At 49.8% G+C, this 26,347-nt stretch overlaps 1 protein-coding gene and 1 long non-coding RNA gene across 16 annotated transcripts in view; one reads left to right on the top strand and one right to left on the bottom strand.

Annotated features, from left to right (window-relative positions):
* FAM193B (family with sequence similarity 193 member B) overlaps positions 1-21,177 on the top strand; it is a 31,197-nt gene extending 10,020 nt beyond the window's left edge. For 6 of the 15 annotated variants that reach the window (XM_081502020.1, XM_081502027.1, XM_081502029.1 and 3 more), the window contains 9 exons: positions 4,183-4,425; positions 5,224-5,455; positions 6,584-6,971; positions 9,335-9,536; positions 10,453-10,692; positions 16,859-17,882; positions 18,033-18,108; positions 18,833-18,930; positions 20,788-21,177. In XM_081502020.1, the coding sequence (XP_081358146.1) occupies positions 4,183-4,425; positions 5,224-5,455; positions 6,584-6,971; positions 9,335-9,536; positions 10,453-10,692; positions 16,859-17,882; positions 18,033-18,108; positions 18,833-18,929 (2,502 nt within the window). In that variant the 3' untranslated portion in view covers position 18,930; positions 20,788-21,177. Of the gene's footprint in view, positions 1-4,182; positions 4,426-5,223; positions 5,456-6,356; positions 6,415-6,583; positions 6,972-9,334; positions 9,537-10,452; positions 10,693-16,858; positions 17,883-18,032; positions 18,109-18,832; positions 18,931-20,787 lie in introns of all 15 variants that reach the window. The other 9 variants (XM_081502022.1, XM_081502030.1, XM_081502034.1 and 6 more) reach the window with 7 other exon arrangements.
* LOC145510550 (uncharacterized) lies at positions 655-4,083 on the bottom strand. Its single transcript, XR_014057104.1, has 3 exons — positions 3,611-4,083; positions 1,892-1,980; positions 655-835 (listed from the first exon to the last, which is right to left on the bottom strand). It is a non-coding gene; the product is annotated as an uncharacterized LOC145510550 (long non-coding RNA).
* Positions 21,178-26,347: the final 5,170 nt, after the last annotated feature.

The following is a 26,347-nucleotide window of genomic DNA, read 5'->3' as shown; positions in this document are numbered from 1 at the left end:
GCTAGCTGCTAAAAAGTACAGCTTGAGAGCAGCTAGTTGAAAGCCTGAATTGAATTGACTACAGGGCATACAAGGTCATGATTTCCAAGAATTTGGAAAGTGGCAGGAGATTGCAGTCAAAGGGAACTGTAAACCAAGAGCTTTTCTGCCAAAGCAAAAATTTGATAGTATTAACTGTATATAATGTCTCCAGGGCTTGGGATTCTGAACACCCTCTGACAGTTAAAGTAGAGATGAAAATGTCAGTGAGAAACAGTGCATAGGCTCCACTGGGAATTTTACCCAGAGGTAGGCACCAAGGCTTAGAGTTAAGACAACTTTGAGGGTGGCCCCCTAAAACTTCCTGGGCCTAGAAAGAAATAATCTAGTATACCAAACTCAGGACAGTAGATAAGCTAGTTTCCAGTGTAGACTTACTAAGAACAGACCCCCCCAAAAAAAGACCAGCCCAGGAGCCTAGATAATAGATTGAGCACCTCCTGTATGGATCTTTTGAGCTAAGTGCTTTGCATCTCTAATGTCACTTAATCCTCTGGGCAACCTTGTGCAACATAGGTGGTATCATCCCTGCTTCAGTTTGTACTTAATTAGCTTCCCAGGCCTTGTGTTTCTTCCTTTAACTAGAAAGACAGCCTGACCTGTAAATTCATTTCCTTTGATGGCTAATCTTATTTATCATGTATACCATTTCAGCTCTAGGGAAAGTCACATTATTTCCATGAACAAGCAGTCTCGTAATCCCTGAGGAATACAGTCTTCCAGCAATCTTCCACTCTTCCACACTTGCGATTGGAACCATTCGGTTGGAGGTCCAGGGTGGGAAGATGGCCTTTTTCTATGGGAAACAACAATTTCAAGCAATGTCTCACCAAACTGCCTGCCAGCTGTACTGCCATGGGGATACTTAACAAATCTGACTTAGCCACTATATGCCCAGCTGAGCCTATGCCCTGTGCTGTACCATGAGGGATCCAGACAAGAATCAGACCTGGTACTTGCCCTCTAGGAGCACAACCTAGTAGAAGGGACAGAAGATACAGGTAAATAAGTTAAGTAGAAGGCACAAATCTTGTCACCAAGGCCCAATGTGCTGTGTGGGTATGGAAATAGGAAAGAGAGGTGAATTGTAAGAGGGAATCTCTAGGAAAGCTTGGGTGAGATTGGATCTAGGCTGGGCTTTATTTAAGCCCTGCTCATCTACCTATTGGTAAATGTGGGGAGGAAGGGGGGTTTAGGGAGAGGATCCCCTTTAGCAAAGGTATGATGTAGGAGAGCACAAGGAGTATTTGGGGAACTTAAGGAATGACTTAGTGGAGTGAGGACAGAGATTAAGATGCCTGAATGTCACCTTTAGTTCATTACATGTGAGAGACTCGCATTCTCCTAAAATACAGTGACTGTATATTCTATGTTTTCAACCCTAGTCCTGATTTTAAATATTTTTTCCTATTGCTCCCATCATGTTCATAATTAGTGCCATATGTTGAGTAGCATATATGCCTGGCACTGGACTAGGTGCTTTATCACAATGCTCACAGCCAACTCTACAAGTCAGAACTTAATCTCATTTTATAGACGGGGAGGCACAGAATAAGTAGAACCTGCCCAACATTATACAGTTGGTAAGTGATGGAGGCCCAGGATTAATGCCAAAGCCAGTATTGTTTCTTCTACACCCCAGCACCTCCCACAAGTACTTTAGCACCAAGTACTGTCACACAGGTCACATATTTACCTTATAAGAATTGTTTCACTTAAAAAAAAGAAAACAGCAAATAACACTACACATTGTCATTTACATTGTACATTTGCATTCTTGGTTGTTCCTATAAAACCATATATACTGTACTTTACAGGCCACATTAAAAATTTCAAGAATTATTTTACTCACCCAAGATTTTCTTCTTCTGTAATAACTCTAGAACCTAACACTGGAAAAGGAAGCTCCACTGTAGTAAAATTGCACATCCTGGTGTTTGCCTAAAAAATATAGTCACTTTACTCCTTCTCACAGGGAAAGGGACTTGGGCATTGGCCTCACCTCCTCCTCCTGGAGTTATTAATACTGTGGCACCTTGTAACTATGGAAAGTTTCCTGGGCGCATGTCTCAGAAAGGCCTCCTTTACCTTAACTTCTCTATCAGCCTTCCACCCTTACCATGAGATGCTCACCACAAATGGGTTCTAGAATGCAATTTTCTTTTGAAGCTGCCACCAAGCAGCTGACTTGCTCACTGAACTGTCCCCTTGGCACGGACTTTAGGCAGCATCTCACATGAGTTCCATATGTAAGATTTCTTTCTCTTTCTCTCTGATACCTTTCCCAAGATCCTTGTAATTCCTCACATGTTTCAGTATGCTACTGGTGGCGCTAGTGGTAAAGAATCTCCCTGCCAGTGCAGGAGATGCAGGAGACCCAAGAGATGTGGTTCAATCCCTGGGTCAGGAAGATCTCCTAGAGAAGGAAATGGCAACCTACTCCAGTATTCTTGCCTGGAAAATTCCATGGACAGAGGAGCCTGGTGGGCTACAGTCCACGGGGTCGCAAAGAGTTGGACACGACTGAGCAACTGAGCACACACGCACAGGCTCAAACACACATGCTTCTGGTACTACTGTTTGTTTCCTTTCTTTTTCTAGAAACCAGGGACCCAGGTCAGTGTAATTGTAACATTACAAATTTAAGGATACCCTGATGCCAACTTATTGTGAGAAGGTGATTTTATTTGAAAAAGATGATGCCATTTATTTTATTGGTAGGATGAAAGTGATACTTGTATTATTCCTTTGCTTAGGCCTCTGCAAATATGTCTTGCCTAGTGGTGGGTAAGTTTGGAAGGTATATCAGTTAACTATTATGTGCAACAAACCACCCCAAAACTTAGTGGCTTAAAACAATACCATTTATTATTTGTCATGGACTGGGTGTTTCTGCTGATTGGGGCCTACTTGGCTGATCTCAGCTATACTCATGTATCTGATCTACTGGCCAGTCAGCTGGGAAGACTCAGTTTTCCCCACAAGTCTCTCACATCCCTCCAGCAGCTAGCCTGGTCATGCTTCTGTGGCATGGTGGAGGTGCAGGAGCGAGCAAGTCCAGCCATGCAAGGGAGCAAGTAGAAATGCATACACACTTTTCAGGCTCATGCTGGCAGCATGTTTGCTGACATTCCGTTGGCCAGAGAAAGTGACATGACTGTCAGAGTGAGAAGGGACTACAATGCCAAGTTGCAGGATATAGGAAAGCCATTAATGGGGTCATTAGACACAATCAGTCTCTCAAGTCACTACCCCTCAATGTGACAGAAAACCTATAGACATATCTCTAGGTCAGATTTGTCCTAGAAGGAAAAGGAAAAAATAATAATGACTGTATACTGGGACTGTACTATGGACATGCACAGTAGCTAGGTACTTTCCTTGTTTATGCACCCCCCTCATAACAACTCTGCGCAGTAGATAGGAAATCAGAAGTTGAATAACTTGCTCAAGGTCACCCAGCTCATTCATGGTCAGGGAGGGATTAGAATTCATATCAGTCTGACACCTAAAGCCCAGGGGTTTTTCACCACAATGCCCTGCCTCTCAGAAGCCCATGGGTCTTCCTTACCCTCCAGCTCGGTTTTCAGCTGAGTTGATACTCTTTGACTGGCTTCTCCAGAATGCTCCTGTGATCCTAATGGAATTGTGCAGCTCTTTGGGAAACCCACATGGTCTCCCAAACTGCGTTAACTGAAAGCATGTTTTTTCCTTTCAGGTGAGGATTGGTCTGTAGACTTCACAGACAGCCCAAGAATTGTGACCTCTCCCAGACATGCCACAGCAGGAAGGGCCAACTCATTAACCTTCAAGATCTGGAGACGTTGGGACACTAGGGCATTCGAGCATGAGCTTTGGAGTCAGCCTCACTGGGGTTCAAATCCTATAGGGTTCAACCACTCACTAACTCTATAACCTTGGGCAACTTATTTGACTTCTTGAAATGTTTCTTCTTTAAAAAAAAAAAAAAAGATGAGGATAATACCACAGTTTGCAGAGCTGTTTACAAGGACTAAAATTGGGTAGATAAAGTGCCAAACCCAGTGCCTGGCACATAATAAGTGATGTCATCAGTATTGTTAATATTGTTTCTAAGCAGAGCCTTTCCCCTTCTGGGAAACCCTGTTTCTGTCTGTTGGACAGGTTCCCCCTACCACCAGCCAGTCTGTGCAGACTTGCTGCCTGCTGTGTCACCGGGAACGCAAAGGCTGGGAAGAAGGCCCTTCCCAGAACGGACTGGTGTTGCAGGGTGAGAAGCTGCCCCCTGACTTCATGCCAAAGCTCGTCAAGAATCTCCTAGGCGAGATGCCTCTGTGGGTCTGCCAGAGTTGCCGAAAGAGCATGGAGGAAGATGAAAGGCAGACAGGTCGAGAACATGCAGTGGCGGTAGGTAACCGCTGAGAAGGGGTCCCCGAATGCAGGAGCGCTGCCTGCCCAGAGAAGTCAGGCTGTTGAGCTGTGGCTGCCTTGTGCTCAAGTGGCTGTCCTCAGGCAACACCTCTGCCCTGGCGCCAAAGAGGCTGTGCCCACACAGCATTAGCAGCTTGTGGCCCACATTTGGGGGAAGAAAAGAGAGGTTTCAGGCAGCCCACCAGCCCCCAAAGGCAGTGCACCGTGTGATGGCCGGCTTGGAGGCACTGGTAGATCGAGATCCTGACCCTCCCTGTGACTGTGCTGCCTTCAGCTCTGTGGCAGCTCAAAAACCAACCAGTATGACATGGAAGGCAAAGGTCAGTTTGAGGGTCTTCAGTGCCTCTGTTAGAAGGCTTCCAAGATGCCCGGGAGCCATCTAACTGCCATCTCCTGAATCACAGAGGTCAGACTCCTCATTTCTCATTCCCCTCAGTCCCTCTCTGTAACCCAGAATCAGTTCAGCTTCAGGACTCCTGACTTAAAGACCTTTTTCCTCTCCTTGGCAGCTCTCAGGACTCCCCAAAGGCCACAGTTGACAGGCAGTCTCTGCCACTACCAGAATCTCTCATCACATCCACATACTTCACTTCATGGGGAGCACCACAGCCCCTCTTGGCAAAGGCCTGGCCCATGTTTGCCCTTGCACCTGGAGTTGTGGGAACTGTGCCATGGCATGGGGACCTGGAGGAGGAGGTGCCCCTGGGGAAGCCAAGGCAGCAGAGGGTCAGCCCTGATGTTTACTGTTTTACCATGAGCCTTTTTCTTCCCCAGATCTCCTTGTCACACACATCCTGCAAATCACAGTCTTGTGGGGGTGATTCTCATTCCTCTTCGTCCTCCTCTTCATCGTCCTCTTCCTCGTCCTCCTCCTGCCATGGGAACTCAGGGGACTGGGATCCTAGTTCGTTCCTGTCAGCACATAAGCTCTCGGGCCTCTGGAACTCCCCGCACTCCAGTGGGGCCATGCCAGGTGGCTCGCTCGGGAGCCCTCCTACAATCCCTGGTGAGTCTCCAAGCTCAGAAGAGAGCTCTCTCCATAAATGGAGAGAGCTGTGTTTTCCTAACCGTTTTGTTCGAACAAATCAGATCAGTTATTAAAATAAATAAAAGTGGAGCTGTTCTTGTGGAAGCCAAGTAGGGAATCCAGCCCTTGACTATCTTGATAGGAATCCTTTCCCCAAGACTCGGAACTTGAAAAATACTGCTGGCATTGGCTCTGATAACTGTTCCCATTGGATCTAAGAGGGGACCTGGTAAGCACTGGCTGAAGAGAAAGTGAAGTCTGCAAGGGCCTTTAAGGAATTAGGACTCAGATCACCTGACTACTGCAGCAGCACAAGGGCCTGGGTGCCTCCTCTTCTCCATCCAAGGGATGGGTGCTTTTATAAAAGCACTGCACTTCCGTCCGCATGAGATTGGCAGTGTGAGCTGCATTGATTATTAGCCAGTTATGCAGCTGTGTAAGCCTTTTTTAGACCCTGGGATAATGCTTAGCAACCCAAAGAAAAAATCGTGAGTTATTGCTGTACTTTGTAAATATGAATTACTGTCTACTTTTAAATGGAGGACCTGAGTTCTTCAAAGGTGTACACCACCCCTTTGAGTTCTTCATCTCGGAGCACCACCGGCACCCCCAGAATTGTGAGTGGAGCGATAACATAATTCCAGTTATTTTGGTGCATGAGCCAGAGAGAGTCATCAAAGCGCTTTCCCACTTGTCTTCTGAAATTTGGGGCCACCCGAAAGTCTGGCATATCCTGGCTGCCTTGATGCACGTGGCCCAGAAGCAGAGCCTTGTCAGACAGGTCCTAGAGAAGCACTCAGAACATACAACCCCTGTTTATGCCCAGAAGAGGTTTTATGACCTTGCATGGGGCTGGCCTTCCTAGTGCCTTCTCCCTCAGGCCTGGCCATCTTCAGCCTGTCCAGCTGCTGCCTGCAGAGAAATCTCTCCAGCCCAAGGTATCGCTAAGCTTTTCCGGAAGCTCATGGGTCCACCATGCTGAGACACTGTGCCCAGGCATGTTGCCTCTGGTCACAGTAAGCAGGTTGCTGCAGCAGCGAGCCCTTGGGCCTCCTTCCCAGGATCTGGGCTCCCACTCTGACACCTCTCTCCCCCATCCGCCCACAGGTGAGGTTTTCCCCATCTCGGAGCACCACCGGCACTCAGACCTCACTGCTCCACCTAACAGCCCCACCGGCCACCACCCCCAGCCAGCGCCGCTGATCCCATCTCACCCCGGATCCTTTGGCTCACCACCCCACCCGCACCTGCTGCCCACAACCCCAGCAGTGCATTTCCCTGCCCAGGTTTCAGAATGCCCTGTTGCCGTGGCTGCTGCCCCCCACACCCCAGGGCCATGTCAGAGCCCCCACCTTCCCTCCACCAGCATGCCGCTCCTGAAGATGCCTCCTCCATTCTCGGGTTGCAGCCACCCCTGTAGTGGTCACTGCAGCGGGCACTGCAGCGGGCCCCTCCTCCCACCACCCAGCTCTCAGCAGCTCCCTAGCACTCACAGGTGAGTGGCACAAAGAGCAAACTCCCTGACAACTTAGAGTTTGGGGAAAACTTTGGGGTGGAAATTAAAGGGTATACTCTGTTTATGTTTTTTCTATAGTTTTTCCAGATATGAGAGAAATATGTTTGTTATTTTTTTTAAAAAAACTTGGAAAAATTTATAAATGTATAAAAATTTTAAATACATGAAGAAAAAAATTCCTGGCAACCTAAAGATAAACTTTAACACCACAGTATATTTCTTTGATGTTTCTATATATCCATACCAAAATGAGGTCCACATTCTGTATTATTTTTGTGTGGTTGCTTTTTAACATTATATCATCGTCATTTCTCTAGTTAAAATTCTTCAAAAACTTTTTCAGTGGCCACATGTTTTATTGTACAGCTGTGGCGTAATTTATTTTATCATTACCCTATTCTTGGATATTCAGGCGTTTGTAGATTTTTTTGTAGACTGTAATAAGCATCCTTGCATCTAAATGTCAGGAGTTCTGTCCTTAAAGTAGATTCCTAGAATTAACTCTTAAGTACCAAGAAAGTTTGTTTTAATATATATTTGAAAGATACAATTCTTTGGAGAAGATCTGTCTTTTTATGAATCGGATGTGTGTTGATGATGTGTTTCTGTTTGCCCGCTCTGAAGTCCCACCACCCCGATACAGCACTCCTAGCAGTCTTCTCTCAAGTAGCCTTCCCATGTGGCAGTGGTGTCCGTGTGGTTTTTCGTCGTCCGGTTTCACTTAGTGCTGTTAGGTTCCCACATGGCTTCTGAACCTCAGCTTTAAAGGCTGGGAAATTCTTTGCTGTTGTCCAGTTGCTGAACATTTAGGTCATCTCAACATTTTAACATTGTAAATAATGTCTCTTAACGACGTCTTTGCCTAAAGCTTCTCACTCTTTTGGATTTTTCTCCTTGGAATAGATCTCTCAGGGTGAAAAAAGTTCTCAGTTTAAAGGATATGAGGGATTTTTTGCTTTTATTTTATTGAGAAGGGCTCTTAATACATATTGAAAAATTGCTTTCCAAAAGGGTCTCCAAATTGATGTAACCACCAGTATTAAAGCACTAGGGATTTTCAACTGTGCTAATGTAGTAGATGAATAATGGTCAGTTGGGGTTAAGCTGCTCTAAGCACCTTTTTATTTTGCACCACCCAATATGCAGGATCTTAATTCCCAACCTGGGATTGAATCCGTGCCCACTATAGTGGAAGTGTGAAGTCTTAACCACTGGGCCACTAGGAAAGTCCTCTAAGCACTTTGATAATGATTCCTGCCCCAGGGAACCTTCTTGGCTGCTCCTTGCCCCACCCTTCCTCCTGGCTCCCTTTGGCTTCTGCCCTGGAGCACTCCCACTGCTGATGGCCAACCCAGGACTCTGACTCTTCTAGCGTGAATTCTGGGACCTTTCAGACCTGTCTCTTCCTTAACGTGGGAAATTAGTCCATATTACTGAACTCCAGAGGCAGAGCAGTGCAGTGGGAGGGTGAATCCCAGCTGCTCCTTGGGCAAAACAGTGAAGCACCCTGAGCCTCAGTCTCTTCTATTGCAGCGTGGGGATGGCAAAACTTGTTTTGCAGGATTTGGGGGATTGTTAGAAATAATTTGCTGTATGCAATACCTGGCACAAACAGTAGCTCAAAGTATGGCCCACAAGGCACATTTGCTTTCCTAACCTCAGGACAACATGGCTAAGGCAGCTCTGTGCAGCGGTGCAATCTCAATCAGAAGGACCTTCAAGCATGGTCCACTGTCACTTCCAATGTCGGGGGCCCAGATTCAATCCCTGGTCAGGAAACTAAGATCCTACAAGCCACATGATATGGGCAAAAACAAAACCACGGTGTCAGGGTGGGGGGAACTGTAGAGAATGAAAGGACATTGGCCTCCTTTGGATGTTCCAGGGAACCATCAGCCCACTAATCTGTTCAGACACCTACTTCCTGAGCACTTACTATGTACAAGCTTGTGGTGGTACACACTGGACCCAAAAATAGAAGTGGCATAGTCCATATCTTCAGGGAGAATGCACACTCTGGTCTGGAAGACAGATGGGTAAACACACCGTCACTATAGTGTGTGATAGAGGTATACTTGGTGCCCTCAGAGTCCAGGAGGCTCACGTGGTAGACGGGAAGGGAGGCACGGGGAACCTTTCCAGAACAGTGCCATTGAGGGGGACCCTGAGGAACAGCGAGGGTGTTTGCCTTGTTCTTACAAGGGGCTCATTCTGTCTGCCTGCCTTGGTCTTTGTGGGATGACGCAGACGAAGGTGATGGTGGGGCTGCTCCCCAGGCTCCTCACAGCGTGCTCCTGCCCTGCCTCTCCTCACCTTTGGGCCTGTCTTTTCTCCCACATCAGCAGGGACCCTGGGTGCAAGGGGCACAAGTTTACCCACAGTGGCCTGACGTGCCAGCTTCCCCAGCCGTGCGAGGCAGACGAGGGGCTGGGCGAGGAAGAGGACAGCAGCTCGGAGCGTAGCTCCTGCACCTCATCCTCCACCCACCAGCGAGATGGGAAGTTCTGTGACTGCTGCTACTGTGAGTTCTTCGGCCACAATGCGGTGAGTGAGCCTTCCCAGGCCAGAGCAGGCTGGGGGCCAGCCGAGGGGAGCCAGGGGAATACCTTGCTCTTCCCAGGGCCCCCCTTGCTCATAGAACTAATAATTGTGCTTGGACCCTGTGAGTCCTCACCAGCGTCTGCTTGCTAGATCCTCATGGCATATGGGTGAGATAGAGATTTTTCAACAATTTGCTACCTTTGCTTTTCTCATGGTTTCTCTTAAGATTGACTTTTTTTCCTTAGGCAAAAAGAAAGGAAGTGGCAGAGGAAAGCTATGATTCTGATGAGTATGTATACATAACGTGCGTAATCACGGAGAAGCGAAGGCTTGTGCGTGATGAAGGCAGAGTGGAAGCCAAGGCTCTCAGTCCCCAGTGTGGGAGCCAGCCAAGGGACAGGCCGTGAGCACAGATGGCGCCAGGAAGGAGGCTCAGAGCAGAGTACAGGCTGTCTCTGGACAGGGGGAGAAAGCAGTTCAGAAGTCTCGTAAGGTGAAGAGGAAAGGGCTTCTGGCTAGGGGAGAGCAGTTGAGGACAGAAGAAATTCAAGCAGTTATGTTGCTGGTCACCTTTGAGCTAGAAGTTGTTATCCTCATTTTAGAGATGACAAAATCGAGGCTCACAAAGACTCAGTGAACCTGCCCAAGGTCATACAGCTTCCGAGTGATGAAGCCTGGGCTCAAACCTGCTTTCCTGGCTCCCAAGTCAGTTTGCTCACAACGCTGCTGCATACCTCCCACTCCCCCGCCCACCACTGCCTTGGCTCCGAGCCTGGCTGAGGGTGAAGCCATTTGGCCTCTGTGGCTGTGGTAGAAAGAACAGTTGTCTTGCTTCTCACCACATGCTTGGTGCCTGCGGGTGGGAGTGCTCCGGGCTTCCCAGGCCCAGGGTGTAACGTCAGCACCTCCCCTCCCCCAGCCACCCGCTGCCCCGACGAGTCGGAATTATACCGAGATCCGAGAGAAGCTTCGCTCAAGGCTGACCAGGCGCAAAGAGGAGCTGCCCATGAAGGGGGGCGCCCTGGGCGGGATCCCTGGGGAGCCCGCCGTGGACCATCGAGATGTGGATGAGCTGCTGGAATTCATCAACAGCACGGAGCCCAAAGTCCCCAACAGCGCCAGGGCTGCCAAGCGGGCCCGGCACAAGCTGAAAAAGAAGGTGGGTGTGGGGGGAGCCCAGCTCTACCACCTCTTTTCCCTCGAGGAATCCCTCGCCCCCAACCCCCAGGACTTCTCAAGCATGAATAGTGCTGGCTGCCAAAGGCCTTGGCAGGGCTCTCTGAGAAGGTCTGAATGAGTTTGGGAGGCACTGGGGTAAGGGAGCCAGGGGGCTGGTGATTGGAGGAAAAACAAGTCCTGGCGTCAGAAGCCGCTTGCTGGATTCCTCAAAGCTTAGGACTTGGCTTCAGTCAGTCAGTCATATGTTCATTCAGCAAACACTTCTGCAAATACTTGGAGCCAAATATTATGCAGTTAAGTTCTTACCCTGGAAAAGCTCAGTCCAGTGGAGAAACACAACACTGGACAAGCACATTAGTGTGCAACAAGTGCTGGGATGAGGGAAGCCCCCATCCTGCCTGAGGCACTGGAAACGCCGGACCACTAGGCTGCCTGGGGAGCTGAGTTGTAGAGAGTGAGTACAGATTCATCAGGAGGACCCTCCCGGCAGCGGGCATAGCACATCCACAGCAGTTTTTGAAGCCAGAGCTCACACCGAGGGGAAGGCAGGCAGATAACAGAGGTGAGGGAATGGTACTGCTCAAGAGCTTTGATTTGATCTACAGCTGAGGGGGGTTCACACAAGGGCTTTAATCACGCAATGCACTCACCAGATGTGCTTCCCAAGATGACTATGTAGCAGTATGGAGGGTAGCCTGAAGGGGTGATACTCCAGGCCAAAGAACCAAGAGCCAGGGGAGAGGTGATCGATAGTGGGCCTGAAGCAGGAGAGCTGGAGTTTTCAGAGGAGGCAGGTGATCTCTTGATTTCAGGACAAGGAGATGATAGTGTCAGAGATACATCCTAGGTGTTTTCCAGGATGGCCGGCAGGATGGCATGCCTTACTGAGCACAGGTGGAATTGGCAGAAGACAGGGAATTTAGTTGGGGCACAGTGACTTGGAGATTCTCATGAGAGGTCCGAGTGGAGATGGCGATGTGGGGCTGGGAGTTGCTGGCATGGAGATGTAATTGAAGCCATGGGAGTGACCCATCCTGAGGACTGAGTGAACTCCTCCCAGAAGGCCAAGGACAGAACCAGGGGACTGTTCCTGGGCAGCCCTGCCACCAGGCGAGCAGCAGAGCTTGATGGCTCGTCCCCTGCCACCTCATTACCTCTTAGCCTGCCTGCCCCCAGCTGTGTCTGCACAGTGCCACACTCAGCAGCTGAAGAGAATGGGTTTGACAGCCAGCTAGCTCCAGGTCCTGGGTGGTCAAACAGCCCTGGTGCTCTGGAAAACAGCATTTTCTCCATCTTTTTCCAGCCCCAAGGACAAACCAGGAACCCTTCCCTGTACCCTGAAGTAGTAAACCAAAGGGTCTCACCACTGCCTTCAGAAAATGGTCGGCATTTGCTGTCTCTCTGCCAGCACTGCTTGGGCAGAAGTGTGCAGTGGGCAGAAATGGTCTCTCTGGCCTTTCCTGGCCTCCCAAGGCTGTGGTTCCCAGTTAGGTCCCAGGGAGCACACTTCACAGTTCCAGGCCTGGTATGTTTTTTCATAAATTTCTGCCTGGATATCCTTTCTCCTTCACCTCTGCCTCCTCCTTTTCCTTCTAAAAACCTCCTCCCAAGCCCAGTTCAAATGTTTCCTCCTTTGCATTCTTCCTCAGGTAACATCCACTGTGCTGTGGCTGCATCTGGCACATCTCTCTAGTCTGCCATGTATCATTCTCCACTCACAGTTCAGAAACTGTCTGCACAGCTCCCATATGCCCCACCCAGTCTAGAGGCCAGGATACAACACAAAGTAGGCAGTTCTGATGTCCTGTAACTAGCGATCATGGGCGTTATCTGTTTATACATCAGCCTCCTCCACAGTACCCCTCCCTCACCTCCCAGATTTAACTACAATCCACCAAAAATACAGCTTCCACCATGAAAGCCATCCACCCACTACCCACCTGGGGAGACAGATAAAGCTGGATATTTTTCTGTTCTCTCATACCATTTCCGGACCATGACTCTTTAATGTCCTAACCCTTGCTCCTTTGAAACCGACCCCGGGTCTGTCATCTGTAACCTCCCACCACTACTCCTCTTCATCCACTGAAGACTGTCACCTGTCTTCCTTCCTTTCTCAGACCAGTTGAGATCCCTTGAGTATCATTCATTCACTCTCCTACCAGTCCTCTCAGTTCCTTGCCCCATCGTCCTTCCATTATACCTACTCAGAAAAACCACAGTCCTGGGTTCAGCCCCAGCCTGCCTCTCTCCTACACCTTGAGGAAGGTGCTAGATTGAGTCTGTCTTTGGCACTCTGGCCAAGTGGTCTCCCACCTGCCTGAGCCCCCACTTTGCTGTTCTCTAGTCTTTTGACTCCTTATCACTTCCATTCACCCCAGCCCCTTTGTTAGACCTCCATTCTGCTCCAACTGCCAGGCTCTCCCCACCCCCACTTTACTTTTTGGCAGATAACTCACTTTCTGTTTCAACAAGGATTAAAAGCCAGTGAGGAGGCACTGTCCTGCAGAGTTCCTTCTTGCATGAAGGAAGAGTTAGTCCTTTTCCTACCTAAAGCCTGTGCTGTCCTTCCTGCCTCCTCAGTCTAATACCACTTCGCTGTGTGGCTCCAACCTCTCACTGTGCCCAGTACTCTGTTTTTTGAAAGCAAACTGTCCTTTGAGCGTACAGCCTCTCTAAACCACCCTGGTCTCTTTCCTCATCACACAAAAACATCTGCATTTACTCCTGTCAGCTCACTGCAAATTGTCTTCTACCTCCACTCCTCAATAGAACCACTAGTGACTTCTTTGTTGCCGAATCATTTTCTCCTGTTCCATCTTTTCCGCTAGGCAGCATCTCACCCTTTGTTCTCTTTTTCAAACACTGTTTTCTTTGGCCCCTCTGACCTCATTCAAGTAGGGGCAGGGAAAGGGAAAGGGGAGGCCACATTCTCTACATTTCTCACTTCCTCTCTGCCCTCTGTCCTTTCTCCTTTGTGAGCACCTCTTCCTCTGCCTGGCCCTCCCCCTTAAAGACAGCTCCCTGGGAGAGAGCCATCTAGATAGTGTTTCCTCCCAGGTCATTATGTCTGTCTGTTTTCTCCTGTACTTCACAGTGACATACCCTACCACTGGTGGGTACCTCCTCACAAACATTCTACAGGTACCCAAAATCAGCATATCCCAAACTGAGCTTGTCGCCTTTCTCCAAAAGAGCCCACTTTTCCTTCTCCGTTGTCTGTCTAGTTAATAGCACCACCATCCACCCAGTTGCCTCAACCAGAACCCCAGATGCCAGCTGGGGAGGACTGCATCATGGTGATGGAGAGCAGCAGGCCTTGAAGTTGGACCAGTTTGAAACCCGGCTCTGCCGTACTTGCTGTATGACCTTGGGCAAATCACTTAACCTCTAAGCCTCAGTTTTTTCCTCCATAAAATGAGAATAACGGTAGAAACTAAAATTCAAGGCTTTTGCAAGAATGAAATGGAGTGATGCACAGAAAGGTTGGGCAGAGTGAACAGAGTAGTTGCTGTAGAAACAGTAGTGATGGTTGATGATGTTTTCGCGACTCATCTCATTCTCTCCCCCACCCGTCCCTGAACAGTCCTGGCCATGTGATCCCCTCCAGTAGCTCACACCATCCACTTCTTTCCACCCTACTGGCACTATTTAAAAAGCCTTCAGTGACTGAACATTGCCCGTAGGCTCAAATCTAGGATCAAATATGGCCTGCGGGGCTCTTGAGGATCTAGCCCCTGCTTAGCTTGCCAGCTTCATCTCTCAGTCTGCCCCTGTGGCCTTCCTGCCCACTCTACTCCACCCAAAAGAAATCTGTGCTCCAGCTGTCCTTCTAAGTATTTGCATTCCCTAAATATTCTGCATGTTCCCATTTCCCAGCCTTTCTTCTAGTTTTTATCTAGAATATGTTTGTCTCACACTTCCCAGGATAATCCCACGTATCCTTCAGTGCTCAGTGAGATACTGCCTCCTCTGGGAAGCCTCTCCTGATGGCCCAGTCTGGGTCCCCAGAGCACCCTGTGCTTTTTCCCCTGTCGCTTTTCACACTGTCACTCAGAATTAAACAGCCTGTTTGCGCGTCCATCTCCCCCAGCAGACTCAAGTCAGTGAACAGAGAGTTCTCAGAGCCCAGCCCAATGCCTCATATAAGAGTTACAGGTCAAGAAATGATTGTCAGATGATACTGAAAAACATAAGAACTTCTGAAGATCACCCCTGGGTATGCTTTCCTGACTCACCACTTAACTAGCATGTAATCTTGGGTCAGTTCCTTAACTCTTTCCAAAGTCAAGTTTCCTCATCTATAAACTGAGGATAATGACACAGCAAGGGCAGTTGTGGGGATTAAATGAGGCAACATGGGAAGGTACCAGGCTTATGGTACATAGCAAAAATGTGTGGTTCCATGCTTTTTCCTTCTCTCATTACAAAATTATATATGATTCCACATCATGCCCCCTACACCAGTCGTTTCACACTTGTATAGCAGCAAAAGTCCTTTCTGCAATTAAGATTGTCCTCAGGCCCTCAATTCCTAACAAGTGAAAGCAGAGCTGTTCTGGCACAGAGGAAGAGCAAAGTGAAGGGCCTTCCAGTTCTTCGTCCATCCCCACGGCCTCAGAGCTCTGCCTGTAGCCTTGAACTCCACGGCTTACAGCTGCTCCAGACTTGAGTTTCTTTCTCACCTGAGCACCACTGTGCCAAGGCACAACGTGATTATTGCCCAAGGAAGGGGACACACACCCACTGAGGTGTCCTCATGGTGACCCTGTGACATATATAGGTTGGTTGTTTTTCTCCCAAGTTTATAAATGGAGATTGTAAGGTTCAGGAAGAATAAGTGATTTGTCCAAGGTCCCACAGTTGTGGTCCTAGTCAGCTATAGAACCAGCCTGTTAAAAAGATGAGAGAATATTAAGAAGAAATTACAGGCAGAATTAATACTAGATTTCTAATTAGGTCACTCAAAAGATAAATTCTAAATGTATTATGGAATTAAACTAAAAAATAAAACCGTAAACCAACCAGAAAAAAAAAAAAAAGATGAGAGAATAAATGTATGCCGCTTGGGGCAGAGGGTCACCCTCCTTAAGTTGACATTGTGGTGGCAAGCCCTCTTCTCACATAACTTTTCCTGTTCCTACCCCTTCATTCCCAAATCAGCTATAAATAGGTGAGATAGTGAAGTCATCTGGCCCCTAGCACACCACTACCACCTCATTCCCATTGCCTTTTGAAAACTGTCTCCTGTCTCCCTCTAAAGGCCTCCTCAGCCTGCTGGTGCCTTGAGGTTGGGCAGAGCTGGTGCCAGAGGTTAGGGGTGGGGTGACTCAGAGGCCACAGACTTGCTTTCACTCTCCCGATCTGACTGTCGATGCTGAGTGGCAGAGTCCAGCCTCCCTCAGCTTCCTGGTCCTCAACCGGGCAGAGGGGCTGCTTTTACCTCTTGCTGTGGGGTCCCTTGTCTGCCACTGGGCATGCTTTAGGTGTGCCCTTGATTCCTTGAGGCCAACTAAGCAGTGAGTAGCCTTCCTATGGGAACTTGGCCCTCTCCAATAGCACCCATAGGCAGCCTCAGGAGGGCACACTCATTTTCCAGCCACCCAGAACAGTCTGATCTACCGTGGTATCTCACAGCCCCACATCTTCCTTCTTGAAAGACCTACATATTGTCATGGCTTTTTTTCTCCTGCCACCTGCAGAATTGGAGAGAATGCCTCCATAGTAGCAATCTTCCTTACACATATCCCCACTTTGGTTTTCGCTCTAGAATTACTGTCCCCATTTTGCAGATGAGTCCACTGAGACTCAGCAATTGAGTGAATTGCTTAAGCTTATGCCTGAGAGGGAGATCCTATCCCTTTTGAGATCCTTTAATCTTTTTAGGCCCTAGGACTGAGTCTAGCACCCTGGATGAACAAGATGTAAAAATCCTACCCTCTGTTGGCATAACTGCCTCCATCCCCACGACATGTACCTGTCGGATTGCATTTCATCCTTGTTACTGTAGGGTGAGCAAGCCAGGATTGCCAGGCCCTGCTTCTAGCCAGTTAGTGGCAAAGCTGGACTGGAGGCAGACGTGTCAGGTGTCACACTGTGCCTGGCAGCTGCCAAGCCCCTGCTGAAACTGCCTCTTGTCTTGGCAGGAAAAGGAGAAGGCCCAGTTGGCAGCGGAAGCTCTGAAGCAAGCAAATCGTAGTGTTTCTGGAAGCCGGGAGCTGAGGCCTGCCAGGGAGAGTCTTGTGGGGTGGCCCGATCGGGAGCTGGATCGGGTCAACAGCTTTCTGAACAGCCGTCTACAGGAGATCAAGAACACTGTCAAGGACTCCATCTGTGCCAGCTTCAGTATGTGTGAGCTCAGCGTGGACAGCAATGGCTTCTCTAAGGAAGGGGCCACTGAGCCAAAACCTCAGAGTCTAGTCCCCTCAAACCCCAGTGGCTCCTCAGAGCAAAGGCCTGACATTAACCTTGACCTGTCCCCTTTGACTTTGGGCTCCCCTCAGAACCATATGTTGCAAGCTCCAGGAGAGCCAGCCCCACCATGGGCAGAAATGAGAAGTCCCCACCCACCATGGACAGAGGTGAAGGGCCCCCCTCCTGGTATCATCCCTGAGAATGGGCTAGTGAGGAGACTCAACACCGTGCCCAACCTGTCCCGGATGATCTGGGTCAAGACACCCAAGCCAGGTAACCCTAGCTCTGAGGAGCCAAGCATAAAGGAGGCCCCTGGTTGCAAGCAGGAGCTGCCTGAGCCTGTGGCCTCAGGTGGGAAGCCACGGAAGGGCAAGAGACAGGGTAGTCAGGCCAAGAAGAGTGAAGTGAGCCCAGCTTCCCAGTCCCCGGCCTGCCTGGAGACTCCCAGTGCCAAGAGCCAGACCCCTAGCCCCAAGCAGCCAAGCAAGGCCCCAGAGCCTCCCAGAGTGGACAGCTGTGCTGAAGCTGGAGAAGGGAGCCAGGGGACCCGACCAGGACCAGGCTGGGCTGACAGCCCCAAAGCTGACAAGGAGAAGGGCAGCTCCTGGCGAAACTGGCCAGGTGAAGCCAAGGCACGGCCTCTGGAGCAGGAGTCTGTACAGCCCCCAGGTCCAGCAAGGCCGCAGAGCTTGCAGCAGGGCAAGGGCCGCAGCCGCCGGAGCCGCAACAAGCAGGAGAAGTCAGCCTCCTCCTTGGGTGAGTGCACCAGGAACTGAATGACTGACCGACCCCCACCCAGCCAGGCCATGGGGTGGAGGGTAGTCCTTACATGTGAGCAGCATTGCCCCAGGAACATGACCCAGAGGCTGCTGTGAGCACTGAGCCCTCCTGGCTATGTCTTCCTAGACGACGTGTTCCTGCCCAAGGACATGGATGGGGTGGAGATGGATGAGACTGACCGGGAGGTGGAGTACTTCAAGAGGTAGGTGTGAGGCTGCCTGCTCTCCCACTCATGGTGGACTCCAGCCCCCCCACTCCGCCCTAGGTAGGGACACAGGTAGCCAGGATGGATCATCTGGGAAGGTGCAAGGGACTGGGAGCAGGAAGGATGTCAGGCCCCAAGAACGAGGGCTTTCTCCAGTTTTATTCACTTGTATTTCTCTGCTCTTGCCTGGGTTGAGTTTTGGGGGCAGAGTCTTATCTAGGTTGGGGGAGAGAGCCATATACATACAATTCAGTGATAAGAGCTATTAGAGGAGAAAAGGCATGGGGCTAGGGCCTAGGAATGGCCAAGCTGAAGGATGGGGTGGCCAGGGCAGCCTTCCCCAAAGAGGCGGTAACCAGACTGACACCTGAAGAACAGGAATGAGTGGGCTAGGTAAAATGAAAAGGGTTTGAGGGCAGGAGAAATACATCATGCTGACTCAGTTTCGCTAGAGTAAAATCCAGGGTGCGGAGGCCGGCTGTATGCTAAGGCAGATCACTCGCTTCACACACTGCCCCTTAGGCATGTGGGCACCTCACCCAGGCAGCCCCGTACTGTTAGACCCAAACACCTGGGAGTCCGAGGGGTTGTACAGAGCTGACCTGGTTTCCTTAGTGGCCAGGGCTCACAGGTCTGGAAGTGGGTCCAGCGGGGAGAAGAGAGAACCTCTTGATTGTGCCCCCACCCCACCCCCTGCCTGGGCATCTCCCAAACCCAACAGGTTCTGTCTGGATTCTGCAAAGCAGACGCGTCAGAAAGTTGCTGTGAACTGGACCAACTTCAGCCTCAAGAAAACCACTCCCAGCACAGCTCAGTGAGGTATCGAGACCCCTCAAGTGTTTTGTGCACCCCTTCTTCCCATGCTCTGCCACTTTTTGTGCCGCTTCCAGGCCATTTCATGCTCTAGGACACAGGGAGTTGGACTAGGTGCTTTGCCGGCCCCATCTCATCTCCTGAGAGCCCACCTGTCCCTGTTCCTGAAGGGCCCTTCCCGCACTGCCATCCCCTGGGGTGTCATTGCCAGACCTCTAACTTCCCTCACCAGCTGCCTCCCAAAGTGCCCAGGGGGCCATGGGCCTCAGAGGGCTGCCCCCACCCCTGACATTATCGGCCTCAGGGTTGAATCTCATTGGCCTGGCCTGGCTCCTCCATGCAGGCTACTAAGGTGCTTCCCAGCTAAAGCCATGCAAAACGGACCCAGCCCCAAGAGAACAGTGAGAGGGCAGTCCCACTAGACTTGGAGGTCATTTAGGCATTGAGGTCATTTAGGCATCGGAGGTCATTTAGGCCTTGGAGTCATTGAGGTCATTTAGGCCTTGGAGGTCATTTAGGCATTGAGGCTAGGTGGGCCTTCTTCCTCAAACAGGATGGGTTCCATGAGGAAACCAGTACTGAAGCTCCCTCCTGGAAGAAGAGCCTGGCCCCCAGCTGGGCTCTGGCCTCCCTTCCCAGCCCCCTGCTCAGGTATTTTTATCTGAATTGTTGACATATCAGATGTTGTTCCAGGCTAAAAAGAGAAAACTGAGAAGGCAGTGGACTGGGAACCCCCAGGGCAGAAGAGAAGACTGACTGGCTGGCAGGCCTTGGTCCTGGGCTTGGGGCTTAATGGCTGTACAGTGCCATAGTTCACCCTAAGATGTGTGCCCGGGGCCAGGCCTCTTCAGGCTGGCAAGCATATAGCTGCCTTTGAGGCAGTAGGGAGCTGGGGCAGGTGGGCTGAGCTCACCCCTCAGAAGGACGTCCTCTCTTGTCTTCTTCCTCCTTTTCCCGGTGCCGAGGCAGCAGACTTCTTGGACCCTTGACTGAGTCCCTGAGTCTCCTTTTGAGTCAGGATCCTCCCCACCCTTGACACTAGCCTCTGCTTCCCAGGGGCAGCCTTCAGGGCTGGGCTCCCTGTAGGCTGGTCACGTTTGTACTAACCCAGAGTCAGGACAGTCCTCAGACTCGCCTCAGGTCCTCTGCTCTGTGGGCCTAGGCTCCCTGATCCTTTGTCATAGTATGTCCACGCCCCCCAGGATCTTCTGCCATGGCCAGGGTGCCATCCTGCCTTTCTTCACCACCTCCACAGGAGCCAGGAGCTACTAGAACCCCAGGCACCTTCATCTGTTGCCCCTTTTGAGAGAACAAGTCACACTGCCTCCCGCAGCCCAGTGTCCCTGTCTTGTAGGAAACCTCATCCAGCCATCTTCTCTCACTCCCTCTTGACTGATCTCTTTCTCAAGACGGGGTGCTCCCCACCAATAAATGCCCTCCTTTGACCTTCTCCACCCTTCTCGTAGCCTTGATTGTGAGCCCTGAGTGTGTGAGAGAGCACTGCTGGTGCAGGCTGGGGACCCAGCCTGGGCCAGGCACCTGGAGCCCGAGGCGGGAGTCTGAGAGCATAGGTGATCTCTCCACGGTCAATGGGAGAGGCTGGGCTCTTCTTCCACCCTGGCCTACAGCAGGGGGCTCTGGGTTCCTCAAGTGTTGTCCTCATTCCTTGAGATTTAGGATGATGTTCAGTGGGGCGGGGGTTCTGTCTTAACCTTCGTCCTCTGCTGGAGGTGATGGGGAAACTCTGTTCAGTGTTTTCAGCCCAGCTGCCTCCGTGGGGACCTGTGGAGACTCGGAGCCAGCACAGGGAGGCTGCTATAGGGCCATTTCTCACCATGTGGCCATACTCTTCTGTTTTCTCAGCCCCTGCCAGAACCAGCTTCTTAAGGGTGTCCTGAGACCCCAACTGCCAGCCGAAGGTCTACAGTTTTCTTCATCACATCCCCACCTACCTGCCCAAGACCCCACTCCCCGCTCCACCATCCTGGACCAACCAAAAGCTGAATAGATGCTGTTCATGCTGGGGCCCCTCAGGACCTCCGCAGAGCCGCTTCCTGGTGCTACGCAGCCTCCACACTCAGAGCTTGGGGGCTGGGCTGGCCTGTGGGCTTGGGGGCTGATGGTACTGCTGGCCCAACACTGCTCTTTTTGTGTTTGGTTTTTTTGTTTTTGTTTTACTTGTTTTTCAATTCTTTACTTTTGATACTGTGAAAATCTTTCCTGCCGAAAGATAAAGCAACATTTGGACACAGAGTTGGTGTGTTGATTGATGGTTTACTCATCTGGGTGGGGCGTGAGGGTGAAGGATATACTCAGAGGCATTGTAGTCTGCCTTAGTCATTAACTTTCCTGAGCACGTGCTACCTCAAGAGTTGGGCATTGATTCCACTTAATTCTGTCAGCAATGCTAAGTGGAACTATTAGCCCATTTTGCGGATGAGGAGTTAAAGCCAAGACAGCAAAGAGACTCAACTGAGCTCAGTTTGGCCAACTAGGATCCCAGGTGGTACAGTGGTAAAGACTGTGCCTGCCAATGCAGGAGATGCAAGAGACTTAGGTTTGATCCCTGGGTCAGGAAGATCCCTGGAGTAGGAAATGGCAACCTGCTCCATTATTCTTTTTTTTAATCGAAGGATAATTACTTTACAGACTTTTGTTGTTTTCTGTCAAACATCAACATGATCCAGTATTCTATAACTGGAAAATTCCATGGACAGAGGAGCCTGGTGGGCTACAGTTCATTGGGTCTCAAGAGTCAGTCATGACAGTGCGCGCACACACACACACACGGTTAAAGCATAGGTCTCTATGACAGTAGCATCTGTGCCATGTCCCCCTGTTAATAGGACTCCAGTATGGAAACCCTGAGCAACCCCTTCCCCACACTGTGTCTCAGTTTCCCTCTCTCCAAGATGGGTGAGTTGGAGGGGTAGGACTTGGTCTCTGTGCAGCTAATGTGAGAAGCTATCAGGAAGTCTTGGGGCCTTTGTGGATTGTGTGTGTACCTATAGCCTGGATGATTGAAGTTGTCAGGGAGAGGTGAGGGTAAAAGTAAAGGTGGAGTTTTATAAGTTGGATCTGAGTTGACAATGGGCATGGATTTGTAGCCAAAGTACTTGAGTGTTAAGAGAAGAAGGAACTCTTGTGGAAAGCCAACTATCTCATCCCCTGCTCCCCACCACAGATCTTGTTTGTGAATTCAGATTTTAAAATAATAGTTTTGCCAGATATGCCTCACACACACTTTTGTCCCAAATCCTCACCTCCAATGTCATTTTCTCTACTAGAAGAGCTCTTAGCCTGTGCTCATGTGGGGAGTGAAAATGGCAGCAGCTATACCTTCACTAACAGGTCTTTGTGGAGTGTTGGGACCAGGATCCAAAACCACTCTCTCCCTCCCCACCAGGTTGAACCCTCCCCACCCTGCAACACACACACACACTGGGCTAGCAGTACCACTTCTTCCAAAGATGTGAAACAGCATTGACCACAGGCCACGATTCTTGGTCCCTTGGCCAATCCTCAAGGAAGTGTGGCCACTTTTCTGTGAAACCTTTCTCTGTATATTTATTATCTGTGCTTCTTGCCTTCAGCTCTTACACTGGGATCCTGCTCTGCAATTGAATTGTCACAGCTATGAAAAATTCTGCTTCACCTGCAGAGTTGCAGATCTGATCAAGCAGCTGCTTTACCCACAGAAAGTGAAAGTCACCCAGTCATGTCCCACTCTTTGTGACCCCATGGGTGTGGGTAGCCTTTCCCTTCTCCAGGGGATCTTCCCAACCCAGGAATTGAACTCAGGTCTCCCACAGTGCAGGCAGATTCTTTACCAGCTGAGCCACAAAGGAAGCCCAAGAATACTGGAGTGGGTAGCCTATCCTCCAGTGGATCTTCCCGACTCAGGAGTTGAACCGGGGTCTCCTGCATTGCAGGTGGATTCTTTACCAACTGAGCTATCAGAGAAGACCTTTCCCACAGAAAAAGAGCTCTATGAATGGTGTTCAGGGTTGTTCAAATCTGGCTCCTGCCTCTGGCATGCTCCAGCCACACCTGATGACTTCAGTCTCCAGCTAGGTCTGGCGCCCTCAGGGCTCCTGACTTTTGCTCACTTGTTTCCCTCTTCCAAAATAACACTTTCTTACAAATACTACCTAATCCTTCACATTCCAGCTGAGAAGCCACTTTTTTACAGTTTGCCCTGTGTGTGTGTTAGTTGCTCAGTCGTGTCCAACTCTATGACCCCATGGACTGTAGCCTGACAGGTTCCTCTGTCCATGAATTTCCAGGCAAGAATACTGGAGTGGGTTGCCATTTCCCTGCCTTTATGCTAATTCCAAAAGTGGTACTTTGTGTATCCTAGGAGAGTTCTTAAACTCAAGACCAGTTATCTATCTCTCCACCTAATCTCTGGGCTTCCCTGGTGGCTTAGATGGTAAAGAATCTGCCCGTAATACAGGAGACCAGGTTCAATCCCTGGGTCGGGAAGTTCCCTGAAGAAAATGGCAACCCACTCCAGTATTCTTGCCTGGAGAATTGCACGGACAGAGGCGCGTGGAGGGCTACAGCCCGCGATATTGCAAAGAGGCGATATGACTAAGCGACTAACATGTTCACACTGTGCACAATGTCCAGTACACTATCATACAAAGGAAGAAAAGAACAGCATGAACCTATCCTCTTTAAAAGTTGAAATTATCCTGACAGTCAGCCCTGCACACTCTGGTCTACCTTTCCAGCCTTAACTCTGACTACCCTACCCTATATAGGCCACAACTCTGTTCACTGAGAAACTTGCACATGGCCAGAACTTGACTCCTGCTAGACCCTCTCTCAGGAAGCCTCTCCCTCTCCTGCCCTCCCAGAAGCTCTGAGGTTCCTCACTTCCCTATAACTTCAGGTCCAGGTCTCCTCGAAGTCTTCTCTGGTTCCCCAGTTACTCTCTCAGCTCTATTATGGCATTTACAATAATAATCATTTGCGTACATATACAGGCCCTCAGTTTAAAACCACAGTCATCATTTTGTTTATCCCTTGCCACTCTGAACTTAGGTGTTTCACACAGATAACACCGGCAGTATTCTCACCAGTCAGCGGCAACATGTGTTGAGTCACTTACTCTGCAAGCCCCATCCTGCCCTGCCTGCCTTGGCCGGTGCAGGTTAATAGGGGCTGGATAGCTGGGAAAAGAAGAGAAGCGAAAAACAAAGGAGAAAAGGAACGATATTCCCATCTGAATGCAGAGTTCCAAAGAATAGCAAGGAGAGATAAGAAAGCCTTCCTCAGTGATCAATGCAAAGAAATAAAGGAAAACAACAGAATGGGAAAGACTAGAGATCTCTTCAAGAAAATTAGAGCTACCAAGGGAACGTTTCATGCAAAGATGGGCCCGATAAAGGACAGAAATGGTATGGACCTAACAGAAGCAGAAGATATTAAGAAGAGGTGGCAAGAATACACAGAAGAACTGTACAAAAAAGATCTTCACGACCCAGATAATCACGATGGTGTGATCACTCACCTAGTGCCAGACATCCTGGAATGTGAAGTCAAGTGGGCCTTAGAAAGCATCACTACGAACAAAGCTAGTGGAGGTGATGGAATTCCAGTTAAGCTATTTCAAATCCTCAAAGGTGATGCTGTGGAAGTGCTGCACTCAATATGTCAGCAAATCTGGAAAACTCAGCAGTGGCCACAGGACTGGAAAAGGTCAGTTTTCATTCCAATCCCAAAGAAAGGCAATGCCGAAGAATACTCAAACTACCACACAGTTGCACTCATCTCACACACTAGTAAAGTAATGCTCAAAATTCTCCAAGCCAGGCTTCAGCAATACATGAACCGTGAACTTCCAGATGTTCAAGCTGGTTTTAGAAAAGGCAGAGGAACCAGAGATCAAATTGCCAACATCCGGTAGATCATCGAAAAAGCAAGAGAGTTCCAGAAAAACATCTATTTCTGCTTTATTGACTATGCCAAAGCCTTTGACTGTGTGGATCACAATAAACTGTGGAAAATTCTGAAAGAGATGGGAATACCAGACCATCTGACCTGTCTCCTGAGAAACCTGTATGCAGGTCAGGAAGCAACAGTTAGAACTGGACATGGAACAACAGACGGGTTCCAAATAGGAAAAGGAGTACGTCAAGGCTGGATATTGTCACCCTGCTTATTTAACTTACATGCAGAGTACATCATGAGAAACGCTGGGCTGGAAGAAACACAAGCTGGAATCAAGATTGCAGGGAGAAATATCAATAACCTCAGGTATGCAGATGACACCACCCTTATGGCAGAAAGTGAAGAAGAACTAAAGAGCCTCTTGATGAAAGTGAAAGAGGAGAGTGAAAAAGTTGGCTTAAAGCTCAACATTCAGAAAACTAAGATCATGGCATCTGGTCCCATCACTTCATGGGAAATAGATGGGGAAACAGTGGAAACGGTGTCAGACTTTATTTTTGGGGGCTCGAAAATCACTGCTGATGGTGATTGCAGCCATGAAATTAAAAAGACGCTTACTCCTTGGAAGGAAGGTTATGACCAACCTAGATAGCATATTTAAAAGCAGAGACATTACTTTGCCAACAAAGGTCCGTCTGGTCAAGGCTATGGCTTTTCCAGTGGTCATGTATGGATGTGAGAGTTGGACGGTGAAGAAAGCTGAGCGCCGAAGAATTGATGCTTTTGAACTGTGGTGTTGGAGAAGACTCTTGAGAGTCCCTTGGACTGCAAGGAGATCCAACCAGTGCATCCTAAAGGAGATCAGTCCTGGGTGTTCATTGGAAGGACTGATGTTGAAGCTGAAACTCCAATACTTTGGCCACCTCATGTGAAGAGTTGCCTCATTGGAAAAGACCCTAATGCTGGGAAGGATTGAGGGCAGGAGGAGAAGGGGACGACAGAAGATGAGATGGTTGTATGGCATCACCGACTCGATGGACATGGGTTTGGGTAAACTCCGGGAGTTGGTGATGGACAGGGAGGCCTGGCGTGCTGCGATTCACGGGGTCGCAAAGAGTAGAACACGACTGAGCGACTGAACTGAACTGAACTGAACTGAACTGAGAGTCCCGGCCGGGTTTCCAGGTAGCCTGGTCTCTGAGCTCCCCGGCCACGAGAGGGCGCAGTGTCCACTAGCGGGTGCGTGCCGAGTGACGTCACACCCTGGGCGAGGCTAGGCAGCCGGCAGGCCGCCCTTTTCGGGAACGGCGGTTTCCACGCTTCTGCCCTGCTCGGTTTGAGCTTTTAGCGCGTGCTCCAAATCCTGCAGAGTCACACAATGCATGGTCTGACGCTTTCGCCCTAAGCCCCGGCAACAGTCGCGTAGCCGCCTACAGTGGGCGGGGACACGGCACCGCACTACCGACGCTCAGGAAAAAATTTGTCCTTCTGCGCGATCCGGCACTCAGAGGTCGTTGCTAGGTGC

Source organism: Giraffa tippelskirchi, chromosome 6 (genome assembly GCF_054371585.1).
Source record: "Giraffa tippelskirchi isolate mGirTip1 chromosome 6, T2T-mGirTip1v1.2.pri, whole genome shotgun sequence".
Taxonomy (NCBI): Eukaryota; Metazoa; Chordata; class Mammalia; order Artiodactyla; family Giraffidae; genus Giraffa; species Giraffa tippelskirchi.
This window is presented reverse-complemented; position numbering and strand designations above follow the sequence as displayed.